We start from the raw sequence: 12,725 nt of genomic DNA on the forward strand, positions 1-12,725 counted from the left end.
GGTCGTGCGCAAAGCATGTTTGAATCATCGATGTTCAAATGTTGTGTGAAGTACACTCAGTTTTCCATAACACACCAAGTTTGTTTGAGAATACTCCAAATGCAAAACAGGGGTTCCCAGGTCTGCACTATACACTCACCAAAGTTAGTTCAATTGATCATTTATCTTTTTTGCTGTACACAAGCAACTTGTGTGACACACAGTGACACAAATCCCCAAGTAAATATATTTTGGCCAATTACACACAAAAAAGGGGAAAGATCGACAAAACCTGGTGAAAAGTAAAGAAAAATCCTGCAAACTGACCGACAACACCTCGTCCATCCACCGTCTCCTCGTTTCCCTCCTCGTCGGTGATGACCCAGTGTCGCGTCTCCAGCTGACACGACTCGCTGCTACTGGCACTCGGGTCCATCGTCATTCTGCACAGGTTAAACAGCTTCAGGCCAGTTCTCACACTTCCACACTTGACTTAGAGGATACAGTGGAACCTCTTTTAAGACCTAAATGAACCCTGAGAAAGACAGGTTTTAAGAGGGAAGGAGTCTTAAAATGGAGGTAAATTTACAGATGCTGTGAAGTACTGAACAGAACTCAAGACTCAAGACTCAAAATGTTTACTGTCCTCATAAAAACAAGGAAAATTGCCTTACAGTGTCAGGCGATCACAGACATAAAAACATCACATGTATTAAGAATTAAACGATTGCACTTAAAACTAATAACTCTAGCCCGCTTCATATTTGCTGTAAACTTAGAATTAGAATTGCATTAAAACACATGTAAACATCCTGAGCGTCTCTCGCAGCACTCACACTCACACTTACAGACACACTTACAGACACACACACACACACACACACACACACACTCTCTCTCTCTCTCTCTCTCTCTCTCTCTCTCTCTCTCTCTCTCTCTCACACTCGCCATCTCTCTCTATCTCAGTTTAACTAAAAACAATAAAATATATTCAGATTGAGTGGGTAATAATGGCACACAGGCATGATTTAAAAGGTCATGGATAGATAACACATGCACGTGTATCAAGACCAAGAGCATTCTACAAACTCGTATGCACCCGCACACACACACGTACACAAACACATACATACACACAGTCACACGATCACAACACACAAGCACACACACGCGCGCACACACACACACACACACACACACACACACACACACACACACACACACACACACACACAGAACGTCTGAGAAAAGCAGGGTCCTAAAAAGAGGGACGTCTTAAGGCGAAGTGCGCCACTGAAATTTAGAGTGATGGGACTTAAACAGCCATTTTGAGTTGTTAGCAGTTTTGCACCTTTCAATCTGTCTACTTTCATGAAATGCATATGATTACACAATACAAATTCATCAAAGTCTCTAAAAACATATTTCTTTGCACCAACCCGGCGAATTTTTCTGTCTTTTCATTCACTCTTCCGATAAAAATTCCGATTTTCAACCCTTGACAACAGACATTTCTGCTCGCCCAACGCGGGAACGTCGTATACCGTTTGAACAGCAGTTCTCTCCCCTGTGTCATTCGGCGGTTATTTTCGGTTAAATATGGATTCTCCTGGGGAAACCCCCCTATTTTTCAAACAAGCAAACCACAGGAACTTTCCATATACGGGGGTATGACGTGAATACCTGGCCACGATTGGTCAGATAGGCTCGCGTGGCTTTTCGCGTTTTAAAAGTCGTCTGCTCACCGCGTTTAGTTTTCGACTGAGTTTGCTTAGAAAAATGGCACGTGTGAAAAGATCAACACTCCGAAAAACACATCATAAAGGCAAGTGTACGAGAAGACAACAACTGAAGAGTTGCAGAGACAAGAGAACAACTAAAACACAATCGGTGACCAAGCGCACAAAATCTGGATCGACCGCTGTGGCATGCAGATCAAATTCTGCGTCAGGACTGAGAGTGTGTTCTTGGCGGTTTTGACGCGAAAACAATTCAAGACGAACACATAGGCCTACACAGCAGCCACTGGTCAAAAGCGACAGGTCCAGAGGCTTCCCAAACAAGGAGATGTCTTGTTGATTTGGAAACCTTTGATGGTATTGACTTGTAAACGAACTTTGTTGTCCGCAATGTAAACAGCCAACGCTGTCACCATGCCCAGACTCAAAACAGAGACACGGCCTTGCAGTGTACGTGCATGTGAGGAAGTTGTTCCAGGTACCGCTGGATACCTTGCTTCCAAAGAAAGCGGTCAAACGGATTATGGTCTCATCAGGCAAGCCGTTTATTCGTCCAGACTCCTTGATATGTGGGCTAGGTGCTCAACAATTTAACAAATTTTGTGAAAGTTTAGATTTGGTAGGCATGGATCACAAAACCTTCCAGAAGAAAGCTGATAAACTCTATCAACGACTTGATGTAGATCTACTGGAGGAGAAAGTATTCAGTGAGGCTGTCCGTCAGGTCAGACAGATACACGCAACGCACAATGGAATGACACTGTCTGATGATGATGTTCTTGATATCAGTGTAAGCTACGACGGATCATGGCTGACCAGGGGGCACTCGTCCCACATTGGAATAGGGTGTGCTGTAGTCTAGACGTGCTGACTGGAATTTGCTTTGACGCTCATGTTATGTGCAACTACTGTCATACGTTTGTCAGACAACTGGAAACAAACTTCTCCAGGAGAAACCCCTGGAGTATGCTGCCTGGCTGGTAAAACAACTGGACATCTGTGACAAGAATTTTGCAGGTGAGTGCGTAGATCTAAACAGTATGTGTGTATGGTGCGTTTGTGAAGACGTTTGTTGAAATGGGATGATAGTGTGTTGTGTTTGAATTTTACATAGATCTGTAAGTGTTTGTGAAAATGTGTGTCAGTGTTTTGTGTGCGCTGTCTATGTGAAGTGTGTGTGTGTGTGTGTGTGTGTGTGTGTGTGTGTGTGTGTGTCTGTGCGTGTTTGTGTATTTGTGTGTGTTTGGGTACTAATCCATGCATAGTAATACATGTACTGAACAAAAACAATGATAGCGTCTATGTTGGTAGATCTGTGGCTGATTGCCTTGTGTGTGTGTGTGTGTGTGTGTGTGTGTGTGTGTGTGTGTGTGTGTGTGTGTGTGTGCATGCATGTGTGCATGCATGTGTGTGTGTGTTTGGGTACTAATCCATGCATAGTAATACATGTACTGAACAAAAGCAATAATAGCGTCTATGTTGGTAGATATGTGGCTGATTGCCTTTTGTGTGTGTGTGTGTGTTTGTGTGTGTTTGTGTGTTTGCTATTCAGTGGCTGACTTTGACTGAAACGGTGGTTTTATTTTTAGGTTCCAGTGGCATCATGGAAGTCGAGGCGGCTCGGGTTCTGTGGGGCAGGTCACTGTCGCAGCACAATCTGCGATACACAGTTATCCTGTCAGACGGTGACACAAAAACCTTCCAGGAACTTTCCAAAATAAAGCCTTATGGAGATCAAGTAACCATCGAAAAAGAAGAGTACATCAATCACGTTTCCAAGCGTCTTGTAACAGCGCTTCGCAACCTTATGACAGACTGCCGCAAAAAAGGAATCACTTTGGGAGGGCGAGGGTATGATCAGCTGACTCTGAATACAATCAGGAAGTTGACGATATATTATAATCGGGCAATTAGGGGGGAGGGGGGGGGGTAAGACAGTTGCAGACATGAAACGGGCAGTGATGGCATCTCTGCGTCACGGCTTCTCAACAGATGACAAACCACAGCATGACGTGTGCCCCCATGGTGCCGCGTCATGGTCCTTCTACCAGCCCCCAGGACCACACGCAAAACTCGTCCATACACCTCTCAACTTCAAGAAGCTGAATCCTCCTCTAGAACCAGTTTACCAGAGACTGACGAAAGATCAACTGCTTCAGAGATGTGTGTCAGGAAAAACCCAAAACTCTAATGAGTGTCTCCACAGCAGCGTTTGGGTTCGCTGCCCCAAGGACAAATTTGCATGCAAAAATCGCGTACGGTTTGCAGTCGTCACAGGGGCTAGGGAATTCAATTTTGAACCAGCGGCTGCTCTCAACACTGCACAGTTCTACGGCTTTACAACAGGCTGTAACATGAAAAGACTAAACAAGGCTAGGAGTGTAAAAGGGTTCTTGGCAGCCTCAGGTTCAAGAAAGATCAGCTAAACAAGAGACGCGACACTGTGCGTGCAGATAAACTCAAAAGACAGGATGAGCTCATCAGACTACAAGGGGGTGCAGCATATGCTGCTGGGCAGTTTTAGGTAAGCCTGTAGTTACCAGGTGTCTGTGAAAAATACCTGAACTATGTTAACATTGATTTGGGGTGAATGAAAGAGCTTTGAAATGTTCTCGGCCTTGTTTCTCTGTTCAGCGTTTTTGCATGACCTGCTTTCTAGGAAACTGTTTTTCTTCAATCCAGCTGTTCAGAATGCAATGAAACTTAAGGGACATGCTTATCAGAGGACAACCTGTGGAATGACAACAGGAATTTTCTTTAAATTAATAAATAACTGTTCAGGCGGGTCATATTTACTAAAATTGTGCTGAAAAACATGATAATTCATCCAAAAAAAATATTTTATCAGAACTATTCATCCTAGAAAAAATCCCTGTTGTCATTCCACAACTATGGACTCCTACATCCTACATACAAAAAATCACATTCCTATGATTTAAGGGGAAGCTAAAAAACGTGTTCCTAGCAACCCATTTTGGCAGTTGGAGATTGCCGTTTCCATGGTAACGGACAGTGACGGTACTGAAAACGTTATCCGTTTTGAAATCGTATATGCCTTACCACTTCATAAGCATATAACATTAGCCTATGGTAGAAGTAAATACAAATTTAGATTTTAGTGGCTCCCTTTGCCTTAACGCGTTCCACTGTACGTGTCTTGCCAAGCAAGAGTGTGATGATGATCTTTTTGTTAAAAATGATGATAATAGTGAAGAAAACAACAATAATGATCATCAACATTCTCATTATCACCACATCACAAATTTGATAAAGTCCAATATGGAATACACTTGATAAGTTGCATAGCAACAGTCAAGGGCCATGGATGATCATTTAAGGAAGACAATCAGCTTAGAAGACATAGTATTTACACATTGGAAGTCACAAACAATGGACACTCTTTGAACGAAAGACAGGCAGCTGTTTCAGAAAAATACTTTTGACTTTTAAGAAAATAGAACGTGTGTAATAACTTTGTGAAAAGCAGATTACTTAAGTAATTCTGTATGTGAGGGATGAACAGAATGTAATAACTAGAGTGTGCAAAGCAGATTACTCACGTAATTCTGTAAGTGAAGAAGAAATGTGGTGGATAAAGAGTGCGTAATAACTTAAGTGTGAAAAACAGATTACTCACATAATTCTGTATGTGAAGAAGAAGTGTGGGGGATGAACAGTGCTAAGATCCGGCATGAAACAGGAGGTGGCTTTCACTGTGAAACAATCTTTGGTCACGGCTTCACACTCTGGGTCGTCATGAAACCTGAGAAAACAATGTTCATAAGATCAGTGTCTCTCTCCTCGATGCCCTATTGCTTTCTTTCTTTATTTGGTGTTTAACGTCGTTTTCAACCACGAAGGTTATATCGCAACGGGGAAAGGGGTGGAGATGGGATAGAGCCACTTGTTAATTGTTTCTTGTTCACAAAAGCACTAATCAAAAAATTGCTCCAGGGGCTTGCAACGTAGTACAATATCTTACCTTACTGGGAGAATGCAAGTTTCCAGTACAAAAGACTCAACATTTCTTACATACTGCTTGACTAAAATCTTTACAAACATTGACTATATTCTATACAAGAAACACTTAACAAGGGTAAAAAGAGAAACAGAATCCGTTAGTCGCCTCTTACGACATGCTGGGGAGCATCGGGTAAATTCTTCCCCCTAACCCGCGGGGGGTCTTCAGGTCCCTCTGAACAACACATGCCATCAACACCACCCCTAACAACAACTAAACAAGAAGGGCAAAGCCCATACGACTCACATGCTTGACCTTTACATGACCTTGACCTTCAGCTAAACCTAGCAATGACATCATACACTAAGAACTGCTTTACACATTTTTCCTACCAAAATAAATGTGACCTTGACCCAAGGTCAAGGTCATCCAAGGTCATGCAACACAAAGCTGTTAATTCAAGACATAGGAAGTACAATGGTGCTTATTGGCTCTTTCTACCATGAGATATGGTCACTTTTAGTGGTTCACTACCTTATTTTGGTCACATTTCATAAGGGTCAAAGTGACCTTGACCTTGATCATATGTGACCAAATGTGTCTCATGATGAAAGCATAACATGTGCCCCACATAATTTTTAAGTTTGAAACAGTTATCTTCCATAGTTCAGGGTCAAGGTCACTTCAAAATATGTATACAATCCAACTTTGAAGAGCTCCTGTGACCTTGACCTTGAAGCAAGGTAAACCAAACTGGTATCAAAAGATGGGGCTTACTTTGCCCTATATATCATATATAGGTGAGGTATTAAATCTCAAAAACTTAAGAGAAAATGGGAAAAATAGCTGTTTTTTTAGACAACATTTATGGCCCCTGCGACCTTGACCTTGAAGCAAGGTCAAGATGCTATGTATGTTTTTGGGGGTCTTGTCATCATACACCATCTTGCCAAATTTGGTACTGATAGACTGAATAGTGTCCAAGAAATATCCAACGTTAAAGTTTTCCGGACGGCCGGACGACTCGGGCGAGTACATAGACTCACTTTTGCTTCGCATGTGAGTCAAAAACCAAGCACACACCATATAACTTTACCATGGGAAAAAATTGTCATAGGTAAGAAGGGGCTAAAGTTTGCTTACCTGAAGACTCTGCCATCAATGCGAGGGAACTTTTTGCTCTCTAGAGCCTCCACCAGGTCAGTGAACCACTCCGTGTACGTCTTGCCTGACCACACACAGACACTTACACATATATATACTGTCAGTAATATTAATGATCGAATACGTATGAGGTATAAGGCAGGCAACATCACTGTAACTTTTCGCAAACTACTTTCATCTGCACTGTCATATGTGAGTCGTAGAAGTACTAACATTTTGGGACTTCAAAGGATACTTGCTCTGAGAGAAAATATGTCGCACAAAAAATCAAACAAGACAAACAAAAACAGAGGAAACCTCACGAAGGAAAGTCTCACATGCCGAACAGCTTTGGCAGTTTACACAAAGTCTCAAAAAAAGTAGTTGCAATAATTTTTAAGTAAATCTGACCGAAACTGCTGTCCATTTTACAATATCATTTCTACTGAATTCTAGCATTTTAAAATAAAAACCGCAAAAATACTAAAAAATATCCGGCAAGCAATTTCTGATACTGATACATGCACAGCCTAGCGGTGACCTCACAAGTAATTTTCTCCTGTCGATAAATATCAAAGTCATCGAGACAAACTCTGTTCTTCAAATTCTTTTTCGGTTTTGGGGGGACATACACTAGGAAAAGTGACAGAATGATTATGTGAGGCCATTATTCTCATTATGACGTCTGCTCGAATTTTGTTTTACTTATGACCTCGGAGGTTTTACTTTAGAATGTAGACACAGGAAGAACCGTCTTGGATTGTTTTATCGGTGTTGTTTGTCTGTAAGACGACCACTGCTTCAGACTCACCTGTGATGAAGATGTCGGCGTCAGTGCTGTACTGATCAGGTGTGGGGTAAAACACCTCCCCCACCGTGAAGCCACCTTCGTCGTTCACGGCAACGTACTGTGACTTCTGAGACACTAAGCAGTACGTCAGGGGCACACAGCCCGGCAAGTCTCCGTCATTCTGAAAAACAAGATCACTACAGTGGAACAGACCCTTTATGACCTTCAAACATCTGAGAAAATCAGACTTTAAAAGGGAGCGAGTCTTAACAATGGAGGTCCATTTACAAACGCTATGAATAGAACATCTGACAAAATTGGATCTTAAAAAGGAGGAAGTCTCAAATTGGGGGGTGGGGGGTGTCTGAAAAGGGGGATTTCACTGTACTTCCACATTTTGAGAATTGGAAAGAAATTTCAAAGCCTGAAACTGGAAATACACACACACAAGGACAGCAAATACCAGGCCACAACGCTGAATTTGTTCATCAAACCCTGGAGACCGACCATGGAAGAGAGATATCAAACTGTAGGTCAGGCGCTATGTAAAGAATTGTGTAATAATTGGGGAAACATGTTTTCCATGGTTACACAATACTACTTGTGAAAGGATATAGGATAAATTTACATATCATATATGACACCAAGTAAATTCCTACGGCCATCCATCCATACAGACAAACATCATTCATTACTATGACTCACTGATTACTCAGGTGAGCCAAAAATCATACTCAACAAAAAGATCATCTTACATCATATAACCTTGCCATAGACGCAGCGTCCAGTAGTCCTTCTGATCTGTAGTACGTGGAAATCGTCATGCAGCCATACACTCTGAAACAAACAACAAACTTTACCTTTCCTTCTTAACTCTTCAGTAAGTGCTACTGTTAATCTTCCATCCAAGATTAAGCTGAATACTGTCTGGCAGATTTGTCAAAAGTCTGTTTTAGTATTTTTCCACCATGAAAAAAGAAAGCTGGCAAAAAAAGCAAAATCAAAACTGTGTGTAAAGCAGTTTGTGTCAACCAGGCATTGAAAATAAAGAAGAAAATCAGCCTAGACATTGTCAGTCACTTGTTTTGTCAAACACAAGTGTTAACCATATTTGAGTTAACTGAATAGACGATCTTATATGAGTTGTGAAAAAGTGAAAACTCTTGCTTTTACTTTTAGTGAGTCAAACTTTCCCATGTGACATTTTGGCCAGTTAGTAGCAACAGGTGTGTCTGAAACAAGTGGACAAGGAGCACGTGTAGAAAGCTTGCCTCACTAAAAGCAAGAGTATTCACTCTTTCATAACCAATACAAATCAGAGTTATTTTTCAGAATATGTCCATTTTATGGTACTGACCCAACACCACTCCCCATCTGTTGTCCATTGTGAATCTGAAGCGAGCATCGTAGGTCTGCTGGAAAGCGACATGTCATCTTCTGTTCTGCGATCTGGATCTCACTGTAGTCACACGGTTCTGGAATAAATACACAAATCAAGGTTAGATCTACAGTGGCAAGTAATATGTCTTTGTGTCCGTGTACCTGAAAGAATGTCCGTGGGAACAGCGGAACCCCCCTTTTAAGATCCCCAGATCTAACAAGCCTTCCCTTTTAACAACTGACGTCTCAGATTTTTTTTCTTTACCTCTGTAAATTTACCCCTATTTTAAGACTCCCTCAAGTTTCAGACTTCCAAAATTAGGGTCTCTCATTTTAGGAGGTCTTAAAGGTCCTTGTCTACATTTTTATACCGAAATCGCCATTTGACCATTAAAATGTAGAGTCTATTATCTACAAATATCAACAATACACCCCCTTTCGATCAGGAAAGACGAAGCCAGTGTAGCCGTTTGAAAATTCATTGTAGTATTCCAGCGTAGTACTCATAGTAGGATATCTTTATTTGGAAAATGCCAAGCGCAAAACTCCTCTCAAATCCTGTGCATTTCGTGCGTTTAAAAAAAAAGCGTGGACAGCGCTCCAGTGTCAAACTGTTGCTGCACTTGTTTGGGCGTGGCTATAAGAATAGTGACATGAATTTGATTGGTCCGTATTTTTAGGCAAAGCACATGTTCTCAGCAAACAGAAAACAAAATATTGGAAGCGTGAGTCACGCTACCCAAAAATAAAATCTTTTTTTACATATATTTTTTTTTCTATAACTTTTTTCCCCATGGTTCATTCATCATCTGACATAACTTTTTAGCGAAATCTAACCATAAGATTATTGGAAAAAAGCAAAAATGTTGATGACCACCGTTAAAGGGGGGTCCCACTGTATTAAGACTTGAAACAAACACAGGTACTAGTATTTTGAGGAACCACCATGAAACTGTCCAAGCCTCACAGATTACAGGAATGATCTCCAAAGTTAAAAAAAAAAAAAAGACAAAAACTTATGTATTTCAGGATTATAGTAACAAGGCCTCTTATTTACTGTTCCATTCATAAAAAAATATTTATACACACAAATACGTGTACATGATGTATACATACCTCTCAGGGAATCATACATTTCACGGTCATTCTCCTGAAGATATTTCTCCAGCCTGTCCCACAGACGGCGCATGTTGCGGTAAACAGCAGCACTGTGGTGGCGAGCAAACCGGCCATGTAGCCACCTGAACTGTCGTAACCATCCTTCCTCTTCTGTGCATCTGTTGAAAACAACAACTTCTTGAGCTTTAATCAAATTGTAATAAAGACTTGGTTGCTAATACTATTGAGCACGAATGATAAAAACAGGTGTGTTACCTGGCTTGTAAAGTTCTGTAAGTTCTTCAGATCAAAAGAATTTAACATGATATACTAGTAATAGTAAAGATAGAATAATCATGAAAAATACAATTTCTATTTTCCTGTATGCATTTTCATGCCCTGCAAAGATTATTCAAGTTCAGCTGTATTTTGCAGACAGGTGTACAAAACAGCTGGCTACCAACAAAAAACACATAAGATTTCGTTACTGGAACATTCATTCTCCCCAGTACTAAACATGAAGTATAATACTAAAACTAAAATTGATGTCACAGAACTCGCAAAACCTTTTGTTGTCTCATACTCCCTGTCATCTTGACATTTAAATCTTGAATCCAAAATGTTAAAAACTCAAGAACTTGAAGTTGAAGAAGCCACACTCACTCTTTCACAAAAAATTCTGTCTGGCATTGCTGTTTCCACAATGACTCATCAAGCGAGAGTGCTCGCAGCTGTTTACACGTTCGTCCAATCCTGAAAAATACACAACACAACTGATAAGCTGATCAAGCAAACTGATTACACTTAAAAATCTGAAACTGAAAAGTCTGCACAACAAAAGGAAGTCAAAAGCACTGGGGTTGCAAGGGTCCAACGGGTTTGTTAAAATTGGTCTGAGTTTTCCCGTTGAACCAGAGAACATACACTCCACTGCAATGATCAAGTATACAAAAAAATGACTTCCATCAACTATATGATTCATCATTACAGTTGTTTATTACTCTGTCTACAAATATTATAATCGCACTGACTATACGCACTCGGAGCGTATACAGGGGGCAGAATCTTGAATACACTCCGGCGTTAATTTGCCATTCGACACCAGTTTTCGATAGAAACGCAGAGCAGTTGATTATAAGAGTACAAAGAAACGAAAACAATCTGATGCTGCACGGCCTTTGCTGTAACGTAGATTACATTTTCGGGGTGTACTTAAAAGACCAGACACTGAACCGCATCAACACTTGGAGCGTCATTCGACGCCATTTTGCGAAGGTACGCTTCACTTTCGATTTATGGTATCAAAGTACACTAGGAACAAAAACAAACACACATACAAAACTGATGCTTCACGGCAGTTTATTGTCGGAGTTTGGAACAGACTTGGAGTGTGTTTCGACCTAGAAACGGTTGTATACTATGTGAATGTACATTATTTGCCAACCCTCGACACTCCGAAAAGAGATAGCAGAAGTCCATACGTCAGACTGTTTCATTGGCTACTTCCTAACGTCAGGGGGGTATTTCATTGGCTACAGATTTGTATAAGAGCTTTTCATTGTCGGAGTGTATACAGACCCATCGATCCTGTATACACTCGGAGTGCGAATAGCTTTTGCCTATTATTATAATAGCTATCTGAAATAATGACAAGCAGCTGTGGTGAAAGGCGCAGTACTGTGGTACCTCGTCACACTCGAGTTACCTCTGTGGCAAGTAGTTACACTGTAGTTACACTGTTAAGTGTTACAGTTAGCACATGTATACACTTACCTGCACAAGCTTCTGTAGGGAAGATTTGAAATGATTTGCAGCAACACCTCTGACGGCAACTCCAGAAGGTTCAGTTTCTTTGATGTGACACCTGCCATTCTTCAGTGAATATGTCAATTAAAGATGCTTTGAATGGCGCCTCACATCAGGCTTCACTTGTAAACTCTGTCACAGTTTAGTCGCACATCTGACCATCACTTGACCAGCTGTCAGTGTCAACAAAAACTCCAGAATCGACCAGATTGACAGGGGAGTCAACTTGATCTGGTGAGACGTGATGTGAAAAGCTGGTGGGAATCACTCTCTATTTCTTCCTCCGCCAGTACAACGCTGTGTAATTGTCAGTGGTGACACTGACAGAACTGTTTAAACAATGCAGATCGCAAACAACCCACATGTGCCGTTAAGTGTAACTGTAAGCTGTGTAAGTGTGTTGGCAAAACCTGAGATACAAACCCGGTACCAGTGACCAACACTTTCTGACACATATGCAGCCATGTGCAGGTACTTGGCACACTGATTTTATTGCGACAATCAAAATGACACTAAATATGTGTGTTTTCCTATTCTTCGTGAGAATGTAAAATGCGCCTGTGCGTATAATTCATGACTCTTGATACCACTTCGTCAACAAAAACAACCTTTCACTCTCCTTATGTAAAGCTGTGTCTGTTAGTGAGGGTTTTGTATCTTAATATTTTCGTGTTTTTTTATTATTTCGTCGGTGTAATTATGATAGAAAATCAAATTTAGTGATTGATATTGAAAACATAAACTATATGCAAAGGAAAATTTATTTATTTGGGTTTTTCGTTTTCGAAAACATATTGTTCGAAACTAACTTTGGCAGCTTGTCATGTAA

The 12,725-nt window shown here is 40.9% G+C and overlaps 1 protein-coding gene across 1 annotated transcript; it reads right to left on the reverse strand.

Moving 5' to 3' along the window:
* Positions 1 to 306: 306 nt before the first annotated feature.
* LOC138961873 (F-box only protein 3-like) lies at positions 307 to 12,517 on the reverse strand (the record flags this gene model as incomplete). Its single annotated transcript, XM_070333556.1, is given in 9 exon segments — positions 307 to 422; positions 5,356 to 5,481; positions 6,823 to 6,907; positions 7,634 to 7,793; positions 8,368 to 8,449; positions 8,970 to 9,087; positions 10,109 to 10,269; positions 10,754 to 10,843; positions 11,864 to 12,517. Coding segments are annotated over 9 exon segments (1,036 nt in total), but the record flags the coding sequence as incomplete, so codon positions are not given.
* Between the last annotated feature and the right edge of the window lie 208 nt (positions 12,518 to 12,725).

Source organism: Littorina saxatilis, linkage group LG3 (genome assembly GCF_037325665.1).
Source record: "Littorina saxatilis isolate snail1 linkage group LG3, US_GU_Lsax_2.0, whole genome shotgun sequence".
Classification (NCBI taxonomy): domain Eukaryota; kingdom Metazoa; phylum Mollusca; class Gastropoda; order Littorinimorpha; family Littorinidae; genus Littorina; species Littorina saxatilis.